The sequence below is a fragment of the Scomber japonicus genome, chromosome 21, assembly GCF_027409825.1.
Source record: "Scomber japonicus isolate fScoJap1 chromosome 21, fScoJap1.pri, whole genome shotgun sequence".
Taxonomy (NCBI): Eukaryota; Metazoa; Chordata; class Actinopteri; order Scombriformes; family Scombridae; genus Scomber; species Scomber japonicus.
The window spans coordinates 5,608,154-5,633,303 of NC_070598.1; the positions used below are offsets into that span (position 1 = coordinate 5,608,154).

The 25,150-nt window shown below is 40.5% G+C and overlaps 1 protein-coding gene across 1 annotated transcript in view; it reads left to right on the plus strand.

Moving 5' to 3' along the window:
• Window positions 1–25,150, plus strand: part of slc4a2b (solute carrier family 4 member 2b) — a 70,839-nt gene that overhangs the window by 28,986 nt on the left and 16,703 nt on the right. Inside the window, 5 exon segments of the mRNA XM_053342703.1 lie at window positions 10,158–10,329; window positions 10,456–10,685; window positions 15,308–15,432; window positions 17,678–17,895; window positions 23,254–23,390. Of these exon segments, the coding sequence (XP_053198678.1) occupies window positions 10,158–10,329; window positions 10,456–10,685; window positions 15,308–15,432; window positions 17,678–17,895; window positions 23,254–23,390 (882 nt within the window).

The window sequence follows — 25,150 nt, forward strand, 5'->3', positions numbered from 1 at the left end:
TAGTAGTGAGCTTTATATTTGCTTTTAGTGCAGATGTTTTAACTTTTCAACAAAGCCAGACTAGCTGTTTGCAGACTTTATGCTAAGCTAAACCTAAACTTACCATCTAGCTGTTTGCAGACTTTATGCTAAGCTAAACCTAAACTTACCATCTAGCTGTTTGCAGACTTTATGTTAAGCTAAACATAAACTTACCATCTAGCTGTTTGCATACTTTGTGCTAAGCTAAACCTAAACGTACCATCTAGCTGGTTGCAGACTTTATGCTAAGCTAAACCTAAACTTACCATCTAGCTGTTTGTAGACTTTATGCTAAGCTAAACCTAAACTTACCATCTAGCTGTTTGCATACTTTGTTAAGCTAAACCTGTTTGCATACCTTATGCTAAGCTAAACCTAAACTTACCATCTAGCTGTTTACATACTTTATGCTAAGCTAAACCTAAACTTACCATTTCGCTGTTTGCATACTTTGTTAAGCTAAACCTGTTTGCATACTTTATGCTAAGCTAAACCTAAACTTACCATCTCCTGTCAAGAAAGCAAATAAGTGCATTTGGTGTCTAGTTGACTCACTTATTCAATGTTTGTGAGTCACTGGCTGTCCAACCAAATTGATGATTTGATTGTCTTCCTATTAATCCTGTTAATCATCTCCTTTGGATTTATCTTTCAACACCTTCAGGAAGTGTCCGTCTCCAGGTTGAGATCAGCCTCAGGTCAGCTCCATCAGGTGTATTTATGTAAAATATATTGACAGCATATCTCCATCCATTCCTGTAAAATACTTATTTATTTATTTAATGATTTAATGATTTAATGATTTCCTTTCTTCAGGATTAACATTGTTGTGATACAATGATATTTAGGCTACTATTGGTACTTAAACAGGCAGCGTGCAGCAGAAGATACATACATATACTTTTTTTTAAAAATACCTTAATAGGGACGAATTTTCCTGGTGGAGATACAACTCATAAAAAATTATTTGTGGAAATGTTTACTTGGATGCAAATGAGATAACTAGTAACATAAAAGTAAATAAAATCCTGCCTGTTTCGGGGTTAAACATGGATATTCCTCTTAGGTTGGATACAGTCTGATAGTTGTTGATTTTTGAATCTGTAGATGAATTGAATAGTTTTGAACCGCGGAGGTGAGACACAGTGAAACGGCATCAGTGACTCACACTGAGACAGTCAGACAGTCAGACAGGCAGGAAGTGAGCCATCCATCACACCTCACATTTCAGGATTAGTAACAACCTGTTCACACCATCTAATCCATATCAGGTTTTATTACTTTTCTAACCTCCATATACTTTCTGTGACGTGCGTCTGGCAGCTGCTGTAAAATCCCTCTTACCCAACAGACACTTGTTTATTAGTTTGACATCTTCAGCTTGGATAAGAGTGAGGAGAGAAAGCATTGATCTGTCCGTCGCTACTGAAAACTGTGTCTGCACAATCGTTATATAATGTTGTAATGTTGTAATGTATGTATGTATGCATGCAGTGTTTCCCCCCGTTAATTATCTTTAACCCTTTCATGCATAGTGGACACTGCAGTGGATAGCTATTCAAAAGCAGTTTTGTTATGTATGAAAGGATTTTGATGCATAGTTACATTTCAACCAACACAGTAGACACGAGAGCATCATCACATACATCAACACTAAACCTGCAGTAATGTTTATGGTCGTAGATCAGTTGATTTATGTTCTTCTAATGTAGTAGTATGTCAATTATAGTATGAAAAATCTTGACTGAGGTTATCATAATTCATGCATGAAAGGGTTAATGTTGCAGCCCACCATAGTCTAATTTGTGCAACCACAGTTTCATAGTGAGCCAAACATGTCTGTACCAAAGCACAAAATTGTTTAGAGTACAATTTGTTTTATATTTTATAGATATAACCTCTTAATTTTGCTCTCAGACTGCACCAAAATGAAATTTGACTTTAAAATGTGACTCCCCGAGAGGGTCAGACTGAGGTCCAACCACCTTAATCTCTCATAATTCTGTTGTAAGCACTGATATGTTGTAGTAATGTATTTTAATAATGTTAGAATACAATAGAATAAAGCTTTATTGTCCTCCCAAGGTGGAAATTCGTCTTCCGCTAAAACATAAAATATACCATTACACATTAAAACCAGTTCATATCTGCGGCTTGGATCTTATCAGGCATGTAATTAATACTGTTAACACTGTGCTGCATTACAGAGAAATACAAAACTATAATAATAAACCTTTGAGAATATAAACTTTATAAAGCATGAAGTGAGCCGCCTAATCTGTTAGCGACAATGCTAACAGAAAAAAGAACAAATCCTTTTTATTTCTCATTTTAGACAATTAGATGCTGATAATTCCACAGTTGACTGAGTGATGAAGTTATGAAAAGTGGCGTAACTTTAGTTGAGTGTTGCCACTTCCTGTTTCTGTCATTTATAATTAGTGTTTCATACAGGATCAAGCTCAGTTTTTAGCTAATTTTGACGACAAGGTGCAGCTCCTGAATTGAGTTTTAGGTTGTTTTTTTCTCCCTCTGTGATTAACCAACCATAGAAAACGTGGACTGACACTCTTCTCAATGGCTGGTAGGTTATTACCAGGTGGGGAGTTCTGGTCCTCTGAAATGAGGCCAACGCGAAAGTAACTTAGAGCTGCATTCTATCAAAAGGCCACCAGGGGGCGACCGTTTTGGTGTCAAAAGTACTTCTGTCTCTATACAAGTCAATGGAGAATTCACCAACTTCTCACTTGATTTCTAACCTCAGTAAACGTTTTCAAAATGTGTTTATGGTCTCAATCGCTAGTTTAAAGCCTTCTTCAATGCAGTATGATGTTCATTTGGGACATTTTGGCCTCCCTGATTTTATATTTGACGATAAAGCAGGGTATGCATTAGGGCGTGGCTACGTCCTGATTGACAGGTTGATTGACCAATGTCCTCGAGATCCAGCCCTCGCAACCATAGCAACCTCCCCGCTCCGCCCATGGCCCCGCCTCATGCCCATATAAGTAGAGTCTGTGTTTTTATTTTTCCCAGCATGCACTTGAAATTTTCAAGATGGCGCTGCGTAGATTCGAAACTATTGGCTTCCGAGCAGCAGTCCACAAACTAATGGGTGACGTCACGGATGTTACGTCCATTTCTTTTATACAGTCTATGGTTATTACAGAGCAGACTTGCATGTATCGATAAAGATAAAAGTCAGATCTCCAATACAAATATAATCAAAGGCTCCAGACAGGAAGTGGAAATTAAGAACTGGAGAGTCGTTTTTCAGTCTCCGATTGATTGTAGATTTGATTAAACAGAAATGTATAGTCTATTATCAAACTGTTGCATGATGTGCAAACAGCCAGGAAGCACGTTTTCAATGTTATGATGTAAGAAAGAAAGCAGTGCTTGCCTAACAATATTTAATGCAATGTAAATGACGAAACCTTCAGCATATATTGTTCATATTCGTGTCTCCTCGTCGACTTGACATTGAGATATGTAGGAATGCAGTGACTCAGCAGCCGCATGGCATGACATGATCATGACAGTATCCACAGCTTCTTTCTCCCCCTTTCCCCTACAAGTGCTGACTGTGCGGGATTTGAGCCTACCTCACGACACAGATAATCTCCTCTACAGCCTCCACAAATTGTCGAGTGTCCACTTCATCATGCTCCACAGGCTGCTGCACATGCACGCAAGCCTTCTGAGAGCTTATTGCCTCACTGGATTGCCTCTTCTTTTATTTTTACAAGCTGTCGTTTTATTTGAAGTCTTTTATATGAGAGATAATGCTCTTATTGTCTGGTGTCAGTCATGTGTTAATTATTTTTCTAGCCGTGTTAGCAGCAGCAATGGCTTCAGGGACGGTGGTCAGAGTTAGGTGTTTGATCTATAAAATGTAAGAAAATGGTGGAAATTGTTCATCATTGCACGGAAAAGTCTTTTTAACTTAAAGATATTCAGTTTACTGTCATAAAAACTAGAAAATATTCACATTTTAAGAAGCTGTTACCAGATAAATTGGACATTTTCTTCCCTAAATAAAAAACCTCAGCTGTTCTTTGCTTAGCATGCAGGTGTAGTTTTGCTTTTACTCTTTATTTAGCGCACATTTCAATAGATATAAGCAAAAGAGAACAGACTTGTACTTACTTTAGCCAACATATTTATATTTATATCCAATACTAGTGTAGATCTGAACCCTCCTGTTGTCCTCGGGTTAATTTAAATGAAGCCTATTGTCCATAACTTTCAAAAATATGTTTAAAATTTGTGGTAATAAGTAAGAATGAAGTTGACTAAAAGGGTCCAACACATAATTGGGTGATTGAATTTATACCTTATGTCAATTTTTGAACTGGGAGAACAAAAGTTGCATGATTAATGGAAGGACAACAGGCGGGTAAAGGGTTAAAATTCAATATGCATGGTGGTAAATTAGTTTTTTCACCATTTGCATCCATTAGATAAGTGCAATGGTTAAACTTCCTGTACTTCTAATTCCCATTTAGTGAAGAGTTAGTGTTAGTTATTTGGTGTATAAAATGGCAGAAAATGGTGAAAATTGTTCTTTTGATTCCGCCAACAGTCCAAAACTTAAAGATGTTCAGTTTATTATCATAGAAACTAGAAAATATTCACATTTAAGAAGCTAGAACCAAATAATTTGGATAGTTTTCTCCCTAAATAATAAACCTCAGCTGCACTTTTTTAAAGTAAGACGGTGAACATCTTCCTTGCATTTCCATTTACTCTTATTAACCCTCCTGTTGTCCGTGAGTCAAGGAAGGAAAGGAGGGAGGAAGGAGGGAAGGAAGAAGGAAGGAAAGGAGGGAGGGAGGAAGGAAGGAAGGAAGGAAAGGAGAAAGGAAAGAAGAAAGGAGGGAGGAAAGAAAGAGAGAAGGAAGGAAGGAAAGGAGGGAGGGAGGAAGGAAAGAGAGAAGGAGGGAAGCAGAAAGGAAGGGAGGGAGGAAAGAAGGAACAGTCAAAACGGACGGGGTCAATTTGACCCGGGAGGACGACATGAGGGTTAAGCATCATTTTCAATTTAGGCAAAAAGGAACAAGACTTCTGCTCACTTCAGCCACCATATTTATTCATATCCAATACTACAGAAGATCTGAAGGGTTAAAATTTAAAATGCATGGTGGTAAATTGGTTCTTTCACCATTTGCATCCATCAGATAAGTGCAATAGTGAAGCTTCCTGTCCTGCTAATTCCCATTTAATGAGATCTTATATCTATTCTTTTATTATTGCTATTATGAGAATAATGGAAGAATGCACTGATTGGAAGTTACCAGCATTCATTTCAGCTTTCAGATTGACTTTCTCAAACATGAGCGTGATGGAATATTTTATAAAAAACTTCCATACACACATGTTTTATTTGACTGATGATTTATTGGTCAAATAATCAAACCACAAATATGTTGACTCAAGTGATTTGTCATGTAGAAATCTGCTCACTAGTGGGGTTTTCTTTTTTTGTTGCTTTATACACACAACTTATTTAACATTACTGTAAATATTAACCACTCAAACATGCATCTTTTATAAAAGTGCAATATCTTAAGTTGTTATGCATCGACATTGTCCTTCAAGGTCCATTGACTGAAAGCACCTCGGTCAATATTTAGGCTTCATGCGTTTTTCAATGTTAGAATATGGAAATGAATGTCAATGTTAGGTTTTTGTCCCCGGCTGTTCAAACACGGCTTGTCCTTTCAGTCCGCATTTGTCCTCAAAGCCAGAACGAGAGTCTTGTTTATTCTGCCGCCGCACAATGGGCTAGACCGGTGAAGGTGGCAGGTTGGTCCGATAGTGCTCAGATTAGGGTATCACGAGGTTTTGATAAGGGGGTAGAGGGGTGGTGGAGGGTGGTGGAGGGGGTAGGAGACGACAGATATCTCCATGCCCTGCAGTTCTTTAATAGAAGTGTAGAAGGTCCAGAGCTCCAGTTGTTGTCATGCTTTGAAGGCTCTGACGTTTCCTGCCACTTCCTGCGATTTGTGATTTTTGAGCTCACGTTGCCATGAGCGAGGTAAGTCCTACACCGAAGCCAGAAAATCTCAGTTTCAGTTGCTTGTCTTGTCAGTTTGGGTTTTTTTTTTTTTTGAGTGTGTGTGTGTTTTCTCCTCTTCTTGGCTCCCCTCGGTTTGTTTTCACACATGGTCTCGGTTGTGGAAAATTCTCTCACCTCTTTGAGAATCCTTCACACATCTCTCCTACCTCTGGGGATTCACTGTGAAACCATGATATGAATGAGGGCTCTGTAAAAATAAACTACAGATGAGGATACGTGTGCGACAGGTTGTTTTGGGATTTTTTTTATCCTACATTTTTCCCATTTAGGATGAAAGAAACTACTCTGCTCTGCTCTTTTAAGTTGAAGTGTTATTGATGCTTTCTATGTGCTGAATTGTCTTTTTTGAGGTGAACACAGTGTCTTTATTTGTTGATCTGTCAGAGGAGGGGGGAAAAAAAGTCTATATGAGGAATTGTAGTGAACCATGGGTCAATATTGAATGTGTACCTGCCTCTTTTTTTAACTCTCCAGCTCAGCTCAGCTCACTTTAGAGCTTTTCCACTGTCACCTGCGTGTGGCATGTAAGAGCAGCTCAGAGTAAACTTTACACTCTTATGTGGATCGTGAGAATCAGCAGAGCCCTTTTTTTTTGGCCTAGAAATCCCTTTCACACTTTCTTTGGACATGCCTTCACTTATTAACGTCCGTCAAGCTCCGAGTATCGTGATTTGAGGATGAACTCTCGAGTTTCCCGTTTCTCATCCTGATGGATTTGATGAGCTTAATGTTTCCCTGTAAGTTCTCAGTTGAAACTAAAGGAACATGTGTGTGTGACGTGATCTTTTTAAGACGGTGGAAAGGATTGATTCGATTTTAATATTACACTATTACAAGTTGAGTCAAGTTAAATTTATTAGTTAAGCACGTTTAAAAGTAACAGCAGGTGACCGAAGTGACCAAGAAGAAAGCGTAAAAGCAACATAGCAACAAATATAAAGACTAGTGTGTAATAGATAATAGCCAAAGAACATGCAGAGGCAACTCATTCATGCTGCAGTTTGTTGCACTTCTTGGAAAATATTGGGCAGTAGCGAAATAAATAATCAGATGCATGAGTAAAAGTAGCACTAACATAATGCAAAAAGTACTTACAGTGCAGAAAAACATAATTATTTAACTCTATAAGCAGCATTTTACTGTCGTAGCTGTAAACCTGTCATGATAACTCCATTTATTGGACGATGGAGGACATTACTCTACTCACTGAGCCAATGTGACATGAATAGCCTCTTAGCTGCTAATGTGAAGTGTGGCAATGCTGAGGTCAAAGGTCAAGTCCATGCATTATACGATAAGTCCATATATGGACACACTTCAGGTGATTCAGGCCCTCATCAAAGGGTCATGAGATCATTAATTGAGGAGGAGAAATTAAAAATCTTGTATTTATCTTTTTGTAGTTTTTGGAAATATTTGATTTGACCTTGTCTCCTCTCCACAGACCTTCGTTTCAGATTATTTAACCCTTGTGTCGTCCTACTGGGTCAAATTGACCCCGTCTGTTTCGACTGTTCCTTCTGTCCTCCCTCCCTCCTTCTCTCTTTCTTTCTTTCTTTCCTCCCTCCTTCTTTCCTTCCTTCCTTCCTTCCTTCCTCCCTCCCTCCTTCTCTCTTTCTTTCCTCACCCCTCCCTCCCTTCCTCCCTTCCTTCTTTCCTTCCTTCCTCCCTTCCGTCCTTCCTTCCTCCCTCCCTTTCTCCTTTCCCTCCTTCCTTCCTCCCTCCTTTGCTTCCTCCCTCCCTCCTTCCTTCTTCCTCCCTTCCATCCTTCCTTCCTTCTTCCTCCCTTCCTTCCTTGACTCGAGGACAACAGGAGGGTTAAATGATGTCTATGTGAGAAGTTGGTGAGATGAGGGGAAATGTCTCTTTTGGTTGGAAATGCTAACAGACGTGACGTCATTACCAACCAAACCTGTTTTAATATATTACAGCTATATTTTATGAACCCATCCATGCAAAACCTGCAACTATTGAGGTCAGAGTGCAGTGAAAGCTACAATACGTCCCTTTAAAATGTAGTTGAGTGGAAGTATAGAATAAAATATAATGGGAAATATCTTAAAAATTGCACTTAGGTACTTAGCTACGCTCTAGCAACAGTTGTTTTGTGCATAAACTGAAAAAAAAAAAATCCAACCACCAGTGAGACGCTAATCTAAGCACGTATGTGTGCGATCACATGCTTTCTGTTACTCCCTGCAGCACTAGGAGAAAACTTAATATGTAATTGACATGTCCGTCGTCCTGAGAAAGTATTCACGGGAGCATCAGATGACTCGCGGGCCCCCCCGAGCTCCACCTCAGGAAGGGGGGGTCCGCTGTAGGATCTCATCTGCTCAGTAGTCATGGCAACATTTTAGTCTGCCTGGAGGTGGCTACAGCGCAGGTCCTGTTTTTTAAATCTTATCACAACATCCCACCGGCGGAGCAGAGCACAGCAGCAGGGCCGAGCATCCTGCAGAGAGAAAACAGATCTGTTATCACCCACATGACTCCGTGTCACACCACACAGCATGGAAAAAGAGTAGCGGGGTCGGCAGCACATGGTCATTGTTTCTGATTTTTTAAGGCTTATTTCTTGCAGAGCACACACATGCATGAGAAAAAGAGTCGGTCATATGATGATGTCCTCCTGACTGGATGGGTTTCACAGCAGCAGAACTCCCTCTAGTGTTGGTTTAAGATAAAGACAAATACTCCCTTTGAAAATGTTTAATTATGAATAAATATAGATTAAATATATAACAATAAAAATGGAGAAATAGTTTAATATTTCTCTAAAATAGTGCGTCTGCTTCGTCACAATTGCATAATTTATCGGATGTAATATTAAACTTCTGCAATGCTCTTTTTTCTTTTATCTCTCTGTAATGACTTTGATAATTTAACACATAATTTAATAAAGCCTCTTATCACAGATAGCAAATAGCCACTTATTATCTTAATGAGCAGAAAGTTAATCACATGACCTCTTCAGTACCAAAATTAAATTAAAATAGACTTTGTTAGAAGAACATTTTGACCTAAAAACTGCTCAAATGAGATAAAAATGAGTAATAAACCTGAAAAAACATAATCTGATTACAATTCTAATATATTTGTCTATATTTCTACATTTAATTTATATCCTAATGCTTATTTATTCAATACTGGACCTCTTGGATCTCAGATTTTTGGATCAACTTGCTGATTTCCGCTGTTTTATCTTAATGCTTCTGTGTTTGTTCATTTATTTATTTCTCTCATGACTTTAATAATATTTTAATATTTAATTTAATAAAGACTCTTATCACAAATAGCAGACAGCCACTTGTGAGACTTGCTGTTTCTGTGATCTTAATGAGCAGAGAGTTTGATCACATGACCTCCTTAACACTGAAATGGTGTCGAAATGAAATGAAAAGAACATTTTGACATTAAACAGGTGCTCAAATTAGATAAAAAATGAGTAATATACTACTGTTACTGTGTTTTATAATGTATTTGTCTACATTTAAACATTTAATTTATATCCTAATGCTTATTTATTCAATACTTGATGTCTCAGATCTCCAATTTTCTGATCAACTTGCTGATTCCCACTGTTTTTCAACTCAATACCCTCCTTTCCTTCCTTCCTTCCTTCCTTCTCTCCTTTCCTTCCTTCCTTCTTCCTCCCTTCCTCCCTAGCCTCGAGGACAACAGGAGGGTTAATGTCTACTTTACTTGATCAGAACTATGTAAAGATCATGGTTTGGGTTAAAATGATCGTTGGAGACAAGCTTTCAAATTCCTTACAGATATGCAACCTTTGCTGTCATGGCAACAGTGAACACCACCATTAATTGACATGAGCAAGATGAAGTCGATTAGAGTTTCTAAATATCGGTTTCGATTAATTGCCCAGCCCTAGTATTAAAGACACACAGCTCATCGGGAGTCCATATCACAATAAAATACAAAAGAACATGAAAGAGAGAGAATAACTGTATAAACAGACAATATCTAAGATCACCGTCCTTTTTATTTGAATGTTTTCTCTATATTTATTTGTTCAATTTGTGTGTGTTTGCAGCCCGAGGCTTCATCTGCCTCGTCATTACAAGGGACTCCGCGCCCGAAGGAGGAAGAGGACGATGGAGACCTGAACAAAGCTTTGGGAGTCCAGCGCTTCCAGCAGATCCTCAGCCCCTCCGCCGTCGTTCCTGACGAGCAGCACCACAGCTACCATGAGGAGGACATCGAGTGTAAGCACACAGAGGCCTTATTGTAGTTTCATGCATTTCAACTCTCAGTAACTTCTCGTACATCTGTCAAATGTTAAAAAACCAAACCTCTAAGTATGACGTGTGTTGTGTTTTTTTTGGTTGCAGATCACCGTCACTCCTCTCACCACATCCACCGACCTCTGTCCAAACTGCCCCCCGAGGGACGAAGGAAGAGGAGCGGCAAGAAGAGGAGAAAGGACAAGGATTCGAAAAGTAGCCACGCTCCCAGCAGCGGCCCCATAGAGGAGGGAGAGGACGAAGAGGACGAGGAAGAGGAGGGGGGCACGGAGACGACCTCTGTGCCGTCTGAGTCCGAGAAAGTCAAAGATGTGGAGGTAAATGTTTGGACTTTAAAAGAGAAAAGAGGGAGAAAGGCACTGACATTTATACTGGTTTCAGTGGAGATCTGTAGTCCTGCGTTACCGTGGTTACCAGCAGAAATATTCAAATAGTGATTAAGAGATGTTGTTTTTGGCTTTTGTTGCCGGGTTTATACCAAAAAACACACATTTTCAGGAATGATACTTCACACTTATCAAGATGTTATGACAAGTACGTGTAAGGGAGGAGGCAAAGTATTTCATAGTTGCTCAATAAATAAAAAAAATACAGAATTAACTAACTAATTTCAAGAAATGATGCTGTGACTTAATGATACTGATCTCTGAATGACCTCAAGCACCCTTTCTTCAAGTAGTTTTCAAAATAAAATGACAACATACAGAAAGAAAATATACTGAAACATAAACACAAACACATAAGATAACTTAGACTTTATCTATCCATTAACTCCAGCACCTTCAAACTGGATAAAAATGTTATTTTCCATTGATACCAACAGCTCTCTTCCTATAAATTAGCAGATGACTTACTGGTAATATGTCTGGAAAACAGTAAAAATGTGAAACACAGATTTTTTTTTAAAGCCTAAACTGAAATTTTATATAGTACTGTAACTTAAAATGAGGCAAAGTACGTCATAGTTGCTCAATAAATATACAGAATTATCCTTTAAAGCAGCTAATCTACTCACTAATTTCAAGAAATGATGCTGTGACTTAATGATACTGATCTCTGAATTATCCCAAGCACCCTTTCTTCAAGTAGTTTTCAAAATAAAATGACAGCATACAGAAAGAAAATATACTGAAACATAAACGTGAACACATAAGATAACTTGGATTTTATTTATCCATTAACTAAATGTTATTTTCCATTGATACCAACAGCATTTTTGCTATAAGCTAGCAGGTGACTTACTGATAATATGTCTGAAAAACAGTAAAATGTGAAACACTGATTTTTTTTAAAGCCAAAACTGAACTTGTATATAGTATAGTAGTATAGTATAGTATAGTATAGAGGAACATTGTGGCCTCAGCATCTCTACACATGAAAGATATGAGTGAAACCAATAAAATATACTGTTACAAAACAGCAGTTAAATAATCCTGTAAAGATATTTTATAACTTTTTTTTACTCACTTTGCACTTTAACCTCTGCAAGTATTTTCCCCTTTTGTCGTAAATGGCTTCAAAGTTCAAGGGTTATTATCTTTATTGTTCTGCTACAGAGCGAAAAAAAAATGGTGTGAAAATCAGTGCATGCATATGTGAAAGTAAAACAGCTAGACGTCTACATGCTGTTAAACTTACCTAACCCTAACCCTAACTTTAACCCTACAGTAAGTACATGCCTGTTTATAGATGACGGAGAGTTTGACCGGTTTCCTCTCAGAAATGCATTGCACAGCAGCACGATGACATGATGTGACCCCAGTGGCTGAAAACACATAAAAAACTTTTATGTCTAAATGAGACATAAAAGACACTATGGATAAAAACAAGAACATATATAAATTGGCAGTAATAAATATAGCAAAAGTTGATGAGTTCTTAATTTATGTTGAGTTTATAAGTCCACAAAAGCTAGTAACTGAGCACCGATTATGTTTTGGGCTGACTTTAAGTTCAAGTTCATTTATTTGTTATTCCAGGAAGGTAGGAAAGAAGGAAGGACAGGAGAGAGGGAGGGAGGAAGGAAAGAAGGAAGGACAGGAGGGAGGAAAGAAGGGAGAAAGGAAGGAAGGAAGGAAAGGAGGGAAGAAAGGAGGGAGGAAGGAAGGGAGGAAAGGAAAGAAGGAAGGAAGTAAGGAGGAAGGACGGGGGAGGAAGAAAGGAAGGAAAGAACGAAGGGAGGAAGAAGGAAGGGAAGGGAAGGGAGGAAGGAAGGACAGGAGGGAGGGAGGGAGGGAGGGAGGGAGGGAGGAAGGAAGAAGGAAGGACAGGAGGGAGGAAAGAAGGAAGGGAGGGAGGAAGGAAGGAAGGAAAGGAAAGGAGGGAGGAAGGAAGAAAGGAGGGAGAAAGGAAGGGAGGAAAGGAAAGAAGGAAGAGAAAGAAAGAAGGAGGGAGGGAGGAAAGGGAGGAAGGAAGGAAGGGAGGAAGGAAAGGAGGAAATGAAGGAAGGAAGGAAGGACGGAAGGAAGGTAGGAAGGAAGGAACAGTCAAAACAGATGGGGTCAATTTGACGAACACAAAGGTTAAATACATATAGTGAAACAAAACTGCGTTCCTCTGGTCTAGAGCAGCAAAAGAATTAAATAACAATTAAAAAGACAATAAAGCATTTAAAGACTCGATACTGCTACTAAAATAAAGTTCCTGATAAAAGTATAATAATATTAATCATAATTGATTTATGACTTTATTGCAACTTGGCCGAGACTTCCGAGTCTCTTCTTATCGGATATAATTAGATATTAACAGGTTTATTTTTATATTGCTTCGCTTGGTTATAGATTTGAAATCAGTAACGATGATAAGTAATAACTTTTTATTTGTATTTGGGTGAATGGCGTGATGCAACCCAGCGTAATCAGGAAGGAAGGAAGGAACAGTCGAAACAGACGGGGTCAATTTGACCCGGGAGGACGACAGAAAGGTTAAAACATCATGTTGTGCTCAAGTCAAGGAAGGAAGGAAGAAAGGAAAGAAGGAAAGGAGGAAGGGAGGAAGAAGGAAGGGAGGAAGAAGGAAGGGAGGGAAGAAGGAAGGAAAGGAAGCAGCAAGGAAGGGAGGAGAGGAAAGGAAAGGAAAGAAGGAAAGTAGGAGGGAGGGAGGCAGAAAGGGAAATAGGAAGGGAGGAAAGAAGGACAGAGGAAAGAAGGAAGGGAGGAAGGTAGGGGGAGGGAAGAGAGAAGGAAAGGAGGCAGGAAAGGAAGGAATGAAAGATGGAGGAAGGAAAGGAAGCAGCAAGGAAGGGAGGAAAGCAAAGGAAAGGAAAGGAAAGGAAAGGAAAGAAGGAAGGTGGGAGGGAGGGAGGGAGGGAGGCAGAATGGGAAATAGGAAGGGAGGAAAGAAGGAAGGGAGAAAGGTAGGGGGAGGAAAGAGAGAAGGAGGAAGGAAGGAAGGAAGGAACAGTCAAAACATTCCTCCCTTCCTCCCTTCCTTCCTTCCTCCCTTTGTCCTGCTTTATATGCTGTATTGTAACTTTTATATGACATCATTACCTCACACTTTGCTCAGACTTCAAATCTACACGTGAGTTTTTTATTTTATTTTTATGACATCCCGTTAAAATCCGATCACATGTCCGACGCGGTAGGAGAAGCGTGTGACTACTATCTGCTACTCTCTGAGGTGATCCTGCATTAAGATGCGGGTGAATAAGCGCTCAGGAATGTGCTGCAGGACAAGTGGCCATTGTCCGCGCTCCACTGGACACTCAACCCGGGTCTCTCGCTGTCGTTGCATTAACATATTTTCCCCTCGATGAATATTTCAGTATCTGTCGTCTTAATGATTCATCAGCAGGGGTTTCATGTTTGATTCCTATTATCATACCTGACAACAACAACAGCAGCAGCAGGTGTTCAAAGCTGCAGAGTTTATTAGATATATAAGGGAGATTAAACAACAACTACTGTAAACTACCTTCCTCCCTTCCTTCTTTCCTCTGTCCTTCTTTCCTCTGTCCTTCTTTCTTCCCTTCCTCTTTCCCTTTCTGCCTCCCTCCCTCCTTCCTTCCTTCCTTCCTTCTTTCTTTCCTTCCTTCCTTCTCTTTCTTTCCTCCCCCCTACCTTCCTTCCTTCCTTCCTTCTTTCTTCCTTCCTTCCTTCCTTCCTTCCCCCTTTCCTTCCTCCCTCCCTTCCTTCCTTCCTTCCTCCCTCCTTTCCTCCCTTTCTTCCTTCTTCCTCCCTCATTTCCTTCCTTCTTCCCTCCCTTCCTTCCTTCCTTCCTCCCTCCTTTCCTCCCTTTCTTCCTTCTTCCTCCCTCCTTTCCTCCCTTTCTTCCTTCTTCCTCCCTCCTTTCCTTCCTCCCTCCCTCCCTCCCTCCTTTCCTCCCTCCTTTCCTTCCTTCTTCCTCCTTTCCTCCCTCCTTTCCTTCCTTCTTCCTCCCTTCCTCCATCTTTTCCTTCCTTCCTTCCTTGACTCGAGGACAACAGGAGGGTTAAAAGTTGATCTGAATCTGATCAGCTGTCCAAATGAGTCAAATCAAGTTGATATCTTTCAGTCTTTTTAGTGAATTCTCTCTTTTTTTGTTGCTACTGCAGCTCAACAGGGAAAACACTGTTCGAGGAAACACAAAGAGGGTTTTTTGTTATGTGTGTTTTTTTTGTTTTTTTTAAAATAAAATGACTATAACTTTGGCAGATATCCAGTGTATGACTCACTCAACTCAAGAAGACTGAAGCCTCATTTATTTATCTGCAGACAAATGTTTAAATGTCTTGACGACTTCTACATTTAAAAAAGCAGATTTGAATTGAACTGGATCTTTTAATGGTCGGTATGAACAGGAAGAATGATTACAGCAAGAAAAACATGTCTGAATGACTTAAAACATTTGAACCCATCCTTTTTTTTAATGTGCATAAATCTCTTTTATACTGATCTGAATGTGAAGTTTACTATCTCTTCTTACAATAAGCTCTGACGCTCTGTTTTCTACTCCTCAGTTCTTCGTTTCTGATGAAGACCAAGTGGCCAAACGGGGGAAAGACAGCCCTCGATCGGCCCGTGATCTCGATATCGTACCTCAATCTGGTTTGGCAACAGAATCTGAAGATGCATCTTCAACCGAGTGAGTCAAAAAAAAACCACACTGATGTTTTTAACCCTCCTGTTGTCCTCAAGTCAAGGAAGGAAGGAAAGGAGGGAGGAGAGAGGGAGGAAGAAGGAAGGGAAGGAGGGAGGGAGAAAAGAAGGAAGGGAGGAAGAAGGAAGGGAGGGAGGGAGGAAGGAGGGAGTGAGAGAGGAATGGAAGGAAAGGAGAGAGGGAGGGAGGAAGAAGGAAGGGAAGGAGGGAGGGAGGGAGGGAGGGAGAAAGGAAGGAAGGGAGGAAGAAGGAAGGAAAGTAGGGAGGGAGAAAGGAAAAGAGGAAGGAAGGAAGGAAGGAAAGGATAGAGGGAGGAAGGGAGAAGGAAGGAAAGGAGGGAGTGAGAGAGGAAAGGAGGGAGGGAGGGAGGAAGGAAGGAAGGAAGGAAGGGAGAAAAAAGGAAGGAAAGTAGGGAGAGAGAAAGGAAAAGAGGAAGGAAGGAAGGGAGGAAGAAGGAAGGAAAGTAGGGAGGGAGAAAGGAAAAGAGGAAGGAAGGAAGGAAGAGTCAAAACAGACGGGTCAATTTGACCCGAGAGGACGACACAAAGGTTAAATGAACTTTTTTTAATAATCTGTGTATAATGTGTATAATCATGCTTCTACCTGCTGGGATGATTGCGTAATACTCTGTGATTGGGTAAGAGCCTCTCATGCACCCGCCTCATTGGCCGATGAGAGACACACACTGTACGTTACTATGTCTCAGGCATCCAGTGGGCCTGCTGGGAATAATCCTCTCCCCCCATATATCACCTGTCGCTATAGACGACACACACACACACATAAAAAAAAAAACACCACACCTCAACAACACCCCCCATCCGCCCCCCCCCCCAAAAAAAAATAAGGCTCCACCTGTGACATTTACTTTTTCCCCACTTCATGAGCGTTTTTAATCCGAGCAGGGATAAAGCAGCGAGTACGCTCTGTGCTGGTTTTTAAACGAGAGACGTAATCACCGTTAAAAACAGGCTGAGAGGTTGAGAGAGTAGTAATCGTTGAAATTAGTGTGGATTAATTTTTCTATTTTTAAAGGACGGTGAGTTTATAATGTTTATATTAAAAGATATTTAGAGGATTTTTGTCGTCATGTTTGTTGAGTTTTGAAAGTTTTTTTTAATGTGGATTTACTTTTTAAATTAAGAGAGGTGAGCTAAAGTAAAGAGCATATATACAATTTCTGTGTTAATTTAAGTTTGAATGTAAAGGAATGAAGGAAAACAATGGTTCAGAGGAAGAAAAGTTGATTTAGAGTACATTTTTTTAATCTGTGTAGTCTCCAATCTTTTAAATTTCAGGCTGTAAATGATTTGTCTTCATGTTTCTTGACTTTTGACTGTTTTTTTAATGTGGATTTACTTTTTAAATTAAGAGAGATATGAGTGTGTTACAGTAGGAATCGGTGCTAAACTAAAGAGCATATATACAATTTCTGTGTTATTTTAATTATTCTGTATTGTGAATGTAAAGGAATGAAGAAAAATATTAGTCCAGAGGAAGAAAAGTTGATTTATAGTCATCTTTTTTGTCTCCAATCTTTTCAACTTCAGGCTGTAAAAAAAGAAAAATAACTTGTTGCTTGTCGATATCTGTGCTACAACTTCCTCTTCTTTTGTTTAATTTATATATTTAAGATTTATTTGGCAAGGAGAGCAAAACATCAATCAGGGTTTTAGTTCCCTGAGCAAGTCAACAACTCATTTAACCCTCCTGTTGTCCTCAAGTCAAGGAAGGAAGCAAGGAAAGGAGGAAGTTAGGAAGGGAGGGAGGAAGGGAGGGAGGGAGGTAGGGTGGAAGGGAGGAAGGAAGGAAGTTAGGAAGGGAGGAAGAAGGAAGGAAAGGAGGAAGGAAGGGAGGGAGACAGAAGGAAGGAAAGGAGGAAGGCAGGGAGGAAAGAAGGAGGGAGGGAGAAAGAAAGAAAGAAGGAAGAGAGGGAGGAAGGAAGGTAGGAAGGGAGGAGGGAAGGAAGTAAGGAAAAGGAGGGAGGGAGGGAGAGAGAAAAGGAGGATGGAAGGGAGGAAGGAAGGAAAGAAAGAGAGAAGGAGGGAGGAAGGAAAGGAGGAAGGAAAGAAAGAGAGAAGGAGGGAGGAAGGACAGACAGAAGGAAGGAAGGAAGGGAGGAAAGAAGGAACAGTCAAAACAGACGGAGGGTTAAAGCACGATAAAAAAGAAGAGAAATAAAGAATATTCATAAACTATATTTTTCCTCCTCTTGTCTTTCATCCAGTAGGCCGGCTTCATCCCCGACGCTCTCCGCCTCTCCCCCGTCGGCTCCAGCTGAACACATCCCGCTGGCCCGGGTCTCCTCCGCCGGCCGCAGCTACGACCTCCAAGAGCGCCGCCGAACGGGCAACATGACGGGCGCCGAACAAGCCAAGTACCAGCGCATCCCCACCGATGAGATCGAGGCGGAGACCCTCGCCTCCGCAGACCTGGACGGCATCAAGAGTGAGTTTGAACTTTTACTTTCTTTAATGTGTCTTTTTAGGCGTTATTAAGGTATTTTTTATATATATATATTTATATATATGTGTAGTTTAGGCTTATTTTTCACAAGAAAAAACAAAAAAAACAAAAATAAATAAATAAATAAAGATCAATTGCAATTATATAAATAAAAATAATGTTAAATAAAAACATTTTATTTATTTATATATATATATAGTAACGTTTCATACAAGAAATGCAGCTCAAAGTGCTTTAAAAATAAACAAAAGGAAAAAGGAAATTACATGCACTCCTTCAAGTCCTTCACAATAAAAGCACCTATAATGAGCAATGTTAAAAAGAAGAAAGAAAAAGAAACATTGATGTAACATAAGTATTAGCAATACAATAAATAGAATATATAAAATACATTTTAAAAGAGGTTCAGTAGTGCATCAGTGTAAATAGATGACTGTCAGAAGAGTGAGTTAATGGTTAAAGTGAAGAAGGTAAGTCTTTAGCTTTATTGTGAAAAAAAACAGGAAACAGGGAGAATAAAACTAAAAAAAAAAAAGGCTGGAAAGAAACTCAAAGGACGTAGTTCGAGTGAGAGAAAACTAAAGGAAAAAGGAAACTACATACACTAAGTCCTTCACATTAAAAGCACCTAAAAAGAGCATAGCAATGTTAAAAAGAAACATTAATGTTATATAATATGGAAAAATTGAAAATAGTACATAGTAAAAAAAACACAGTAAAAGTAGCTGAGGAATATAATAAAAGATACAAGATTTTAAAAGAGGTTCAGCATCAGTGTGAAAATGACTGTTAGAAGAGCGAGTTAATGGTTAAAGTGAAGAGGTAAGTCTTTAGCTTTATTTTGAAAAAAACAGGAAGCGGAGAAAAAACTAAAAGGAAAAAAGGGCTGGAAAGAAACTCAAAGAAGAAGTTCGATTGAGAGAGGAAGAGAGACATTATTTCTATGAATGTGTCTTACTTTTATTTTGAAATCTATAATTCTTACTCATGAATCTCTTTGATGATTTCGAGGGTAACCTGTTCACTGAATTGACTGATATCAGCCTTTTCCTTTTTTATTTCTTATCACCACAATCCAACATGTGTGGCTTCCTGCTTGTTTTCCTGCATTTTTTTCTATCTTTAACCTTTTTATAACTTCATCTAAAAAAAAAAAAACTCTAATAAAGTCTTTGTTTTTCTTTCTGGTGCTCAGATCAAAGTTGGAGGGGAGGGGAGGAGGAGGGGGGGGGTGGTATCTCTAGTTTTCCTATATTGCAGCCGGGGGCCCCTCGAAGCTCAGCTCAGCGTGGGGGTTGTTTTCAGGGCTCGGGTGAATTACGTGAGGTAGCCAACCCCTCGGCAGAGAGCAGCAGCTTATCAGAGAGTGTGGTGTGGCGGACAGGCTCGCATTATTGAATTAGGCGTTCCCGCTGTCAGCTGAGGCCCCTGGACCTCGGGTAAAATTTAAAAAAAAATAAAAAAACACCCCTTGAATCATTATAGTGGAATGAAACAAACATAGTAGACGTTAAGAAGACGAAGAAGGCAAAATAAAGAGAGTGTAGGAGGAGGGGGTTGATATTAAAGGCTTAGTGACAACTCTTTTAACCCTCCTGTTGTCCTCGAGTCGAGGGAGGAAGTTAGGAAGGGAGGAAGAAGGAAGGCAGAAAGGAAGGATGGAAGGAAGGAAGGAAGGGAGGAAGAAAGAAAGAAAGAAAGAAAGAAAGGAAGGAAGGAAGGAAAGGAGGAAGTTAGGAAGAACGAAGGAAAGGAGGAAGGAAGGAAGGAGGAAGGATGGAAGGGAGGAAGGAAGGAAGGAAGGAAATGAGGAAGGATGGGAGGAAGATGGAAGGAAAGGAGGAAGGAAGGGAGGAAGAAGGAAGTGAAGAAGGAAGTTAGGAAGGGAGGAAGAAGGAAGGAAAGGAGGAAGTTAGGAAGGGAGGAAGAAGGAAGGAATGGAGGAAGGATGGAAGGAAGGGAGGAAGGAAGGGAGGGAGGAAAGGAGGAAGTTAGGAAGGGAGGAAGAAGGAAGGAAAGGAGGAAGTTAGGAAGGGAAGAGGGAGGAAGAAGGGAGGAAAGGAGGAAGGGAGGAAGAAGGAAGGAAGGAAGGGAGGAAGAAGGAAGGAAGGAAAGGAAGGGAGGAAGGATGGAAGGAAGGGAGAAAGGAAGGGAGGGAGGAAAGGAGGAAGTTAGGAAGGGAGGAAGAAGGAAGGAAAGGAGGAAGGGAGGAAGAAGTAAGGAAGGAAGAAAGGAAGGATGGAAGGATGGAAGAAGGAAGGAAAGGAGGAAGGGATGAAGAAGGAAGGGAAAGGAGGAAAGAAGGAGGAAAGGAGGAAGGAAGGAAGGAAGTTAGGAAGGGAGGAATGAAACAAACAGACGTTAAGCAGACTAAGAAGGCAAAATAAAGAAAGTGTAGGAGGAGGTTTTTTTAGGGCTTGATATTATCGGCTTAGTGACAAAGAGTCGAGCCCCCTTCCGCCCCCCCCCCCCCTCCCCCCCATCCCCCCTCCCTCTCCTCCCTCCTCCTTTCCTTAAAGCAGGTTCATCACCAATTATCTTTTTATCTGCTTCCGTAAATCATCCTGGGAAAGTGGCTCCGTCTCTGGCTGCTGCTCAACAACAGGAATTATTAGATCACTGTTCCTCCCCTTTTGTTCGACCCGAGCAATTAACTCCTCTGCTCTGGCTGATGGACTCTGATAGCTTCACTAGGAGGAGGAGGAGGAGGAGGAGGAGGGAGGAGGAGGAGGGGGGGGGGGGGTCAGGCGGCGGTCAAGAAATGGCAAACTTTTTTTTTTTTTTTCTGATTTGTCGAGAAGAAGAAAAAACTCGGTTTAACCCTCCTGTTGTCCTCAAGTCAAGGAAGGACTGAGGAAGGAAGGAATGATGATAAAGGAGTAAGGAGGGAGGGAGGGAGGGAGGATAAGAGGAAGGTAGTAAGGAGAGAAGGAAGGGAGGAAGGAAGGTAGGAAGGAAGGAAAGGTGGAAGGAAGGAAGGAAAAGAAGGACAGAAGGAAGGAAGGAAGGAAGGAAAGAACAGAAAGAAGGTGAGAAGGAAGGAAGGAAAAGAAGGACATAAGGAAGGAAAGAAGGCAAGAAGGACAGAAAGAAGGAGAGAAGGAAGGAAGGAAAGAAGCACAGAAGGAAGAAAGGAAAGAAGGACAGAAGGAAGGAAGGAAAAGAAGGACAGAAGGAAGGAAAGAAGGACAGAAAGAAGGAGAGAAGGAAAGAAGGATAGATGGAAGGAAGGAAGGAAGGAAGTATGAAAGGAGGAGGGAGCAAAGAAAGAGGGAAGGAGGGGAAGAAGGAAGGAAAAATTAAAGAAAGAGGAAGGAAGGAAGGAAGGAAGGAACAGTCAAAAGAGACGGGGTCAATTTGACCCGGGAGGACGACACAAGGGTTAAGCGGTGAGTGTCACGTAGTCAAAGACGGCCGTGCCAGCTCTAACACTACGCCCCCAACCAACTGCCAATCAGGCCTTATTTTATTTTATACTCTCATCATCATCATCATCATCATCATCATCATCATCATCATCATCATCAGCTGCTCCGTAGAAGTAGAGGAGATGAAGTTAAAGCTTGAATGAACCAGGAAGGGAGATTATTTTATTTTTAGATAAGGAACGAGCTTTTTTAAAGGTAAGACGGCGGCTGCTGACATTTGAAGGGATTACTCGTATTTCGCTACTTTAACAGGTTTTTTTTTTTTACCATTGATTTTTAAGCTGCTACCGTCTGATAGGATCATTCTGACTCTCACTATCGCTATCGTGTTGTATCTACCATCCGGTTTGTGTCTCCACATCCTTTTTCCTTCTATTTCTACCAGGTATTTTACCCAAATACTTAAATCTTCCACCTCAGTGTGACTTTTGGGTTGTTTTACTTAGTTTTGACCCTTTTTTAAATAACTTTATCCCCTCTAAATAACTGTACATTAGAGCTTTTTTTAAAGGTAAGATGAGTGGTGGCATTCTTGAAGGGATTTTTCTTATTTCTTTACTTTAAAGTCGCTGTAACAGTTGAAGGAGTACTTCAGTTCACTTTTTTTATACATTTTGGGGGGGGGGGTTTTACCAGCAGCTCCATTTATTTTTAAGCTCCTACCATCTGATCCTCCTCTCACTATCGCTATCGTGTTATATCTACCATCCGGTTTGTGTCTCAACATCCTTTTCAAAGCCTTTTTCCTTCTATTTCTACTAGATATCTTTCCCAAATACTTAAATCTTCCACCATATTACCACAGTGTAGCAGTCGTGTGGCTTCTGGGTTGTTTTTCTTAATTTTTAAGCCTTTTTTATAACTTTATCCCCTCTAAATGTTGATGAAGAACCTTTAAAAACTTACACAGGACATTAAAGCTTTTTTAAAGGTAAGACCAGTGGCATTCTTGAAGGGATTTTTCTTTCTTCTCCTACTTTAAAATCGCTGTAACAGTTGAAGTAGTTCAGTTCACTTTTTTTTTTTTTTTTACTAGCAGCTCCATAATGATTTTTAACCTGCTACCACCTGATAGGATAATTCTGTTGTATCTCTGCCATCCGGTCTCTCTCTCTCTCTCTCTCTGTCTCTGTCTCTCTCTCTCTCTCTCTCTCTCTCTCTCTCTCTCTCTCTCTCTCTCTCTCTCTCTCTCTCTCTCCACATCCTTTTCAATTCCTGGTGCGCTGCCAGCCTGGGTAACCCTACTCCTGCTGAGGGAAACATCAGAAACAAAAAGCAAACTGACCTGGCTCTTTGTTGACTTGGAGGGCTGAGATTTGAACTTGTGACTTGGGTAAAAGGTCAAGTCGTGTGCGGGCTAAAGGACTAAAATGCACCCATGATGTTTGCTACTTGAATATCATTTACATTTCTGTATAACGTTTTGTCTTATCTAATGGGTCAGTGATAAGAAAGAATGATGAATATTAAATATCCACCTACAGAGTATTTAAGTGGACTTATAGTAATAATTACTTAAAAGTTATAATGTAAGATCATGCCAAACTAGTTGTTACACCATATGACATTTGCACCTGAAAATGTCATATGGTGTAACCACTGATCTCCATGGTTACCCAGATTAAATGAAATATTTAGAACAATAGTATTCCATTAGCTTTATTTAATATAAAAGTTATAATGTAAGATCATGCCAAACTAGTTGATATGCTGTTTTATTGAGAATTTACTGTTTTTAAGCAAGTTGAATTATTTGGTACAAAGTTTTTATGGTTACACCACTTAGACATTTTTACCATAATCCTCTAATATATTCTTTCTAAATGGATTAAAAGCAGAAATTTGATGCTGAGTCCACAAAAAAAGAATATGTGCAAGTCCTTAATCCCTTCTCCTCTTTTTTCTCCACCAGGTCACCGATTCGAAGATGTCCCCGGCGTGCGCAGACACCTGGTCAGAAAGAGCACCAAAGGACAAGTGGTGCACATGGGCAAAGACCACAAAGAGCCCAGCACTCGCAACCGTAAGCAGGACCGCACCCCACATGAGGTGAGATACCCCCCCACCCACCCACCCTCCCCCCAAACTGCATCTACTAGCTTTAAGGCGGGAAACGGATCAGATAACGCAGCCACTGTAGAGGCTGATGACGCTGTTTGCTTCAGAAATGACAATTTTAAGCCTCATCTTAAAGGTGGAGTCCGTAAACTAGAGCTGTATCTTATGGTTGTGTCTATTACATAATCACATTTTGACTATTATTTAGATTAACTAGTTCATTTTGCTCAACTAAAAGTCTCCAAATATCATGTTTTTTATAACCAATGCTCCAAAACCTGCAAATATTCGCTGTACAGTGATGCAAAACAGAGTCAATGTGATCAGTTTTCTGTCTCTTAGCTAATCTATGGATAGAGTAATATATTAAAAGGTAAGGATTGGAACCTGACCATCACTTAAAAACTTGCAAAAAGTCCAATTTTTAAGATGTTCAGCCCTACATTTACAATATATGATTAATAAACTTGTTATTTATGTAGTTAGAAAAATGGCCTTTAAATTAGGCTACAATGAAGAAGTTTCAGGGGTAAAAGGAAATCACTAGTCTCGATGTTTAATCTCTATTTTCTGCTTTAAATGCTTCAAATCTATAAAATCCTCTAAAGCACATCCTGGGAAATGTTTTCTCGTCTTTCCCTCGTATCAAAGTTTAGCTCAGCCCTCTCTTCTGTATTATTTTGTGGATGGGACAACAGAGGGGAAGGAGACAATTAAAAATGAATGAACGACTTCTTTCCTTTCACACACAGAAAGGAAAAAAGGGAGAGAGAGAGAAAGAAAGAGAGAAAGAGAGGTAACCAGACACTGGGAGCTTCTCAGAGTCAGAGAGAGACATAGAGAGAGAGAGAGAGAGAGAGAGAGAGAGAGAGAGAGAGAGAGAGAGACATAGAGAGAGAGAGGGAGAGAGAGAGATATAGAGAGAGAGAGAGAGAGAGAGAGACATAGAGAGAGAGAGGGAGAGAGAGAGATATAGAGAGAGGGAGATAGATAGAGAGAGAGAGAGAGAGAGAGAGGGAGAGAGAGAGAGAGAGAGAGACATAGAGAGAGAGAGACATAGAGAGAGAGAGAGAGAGAGAGACATAGAGAGAGGGAGAGGAGAGAGATATAGAGAGAGGGAGATAGAGAGAGAGAGAGAGAGGGAGAGAGAGACATAGAGAGAGGGAGAGAGATATGTTTTATTAACACACACACATTGTCACACACTGCTACGAGCCCCCCCCCAGCAGCAGGTAAACAACAGGTCCCTGTCAGGTGTGTGTGGGTCTTCTTCGTTTTGTCCCTCCGTCGGGTTGTATCAGTATCATCCGTTTTTTTGAATCCTCCTTTCCTGCACCGTCTCGCTCCTCCAGCCGTTACCGGGTGGTTCTGTACCGCTCTGCCTCACGGCCCGACGGATTCATGCTGGACATGGCTCGGTACAAGAAGGTGAGGCCAGCGGGGGCCCCAGCGTCAGGTTTGACCTGTGTGAGCGTGATTTCACAGGCATGCAGCAGGTGGATTGTGACACGAGGCTGTTTTTTAAAAAAGAGAGAGAGAGGGGGAGAGGGGGGGCGAGAGAGAGAGAGGGAGAGAAGGGGGGCGAGAGAGTGAGAGAGAGAGAAAAGGGGGGCGAGAGAGAGAAAGAAAAGGGGGGCGAGAGAGACAGAGAGAAAGACACGGAGAGAGGGGGGGGAGAGGGACAGGGAGAGGGAGGAAGAGAGAGAGAGAGAGATACATAGAGAGAGAGAGGGAGAGAGAGAGACATAGAG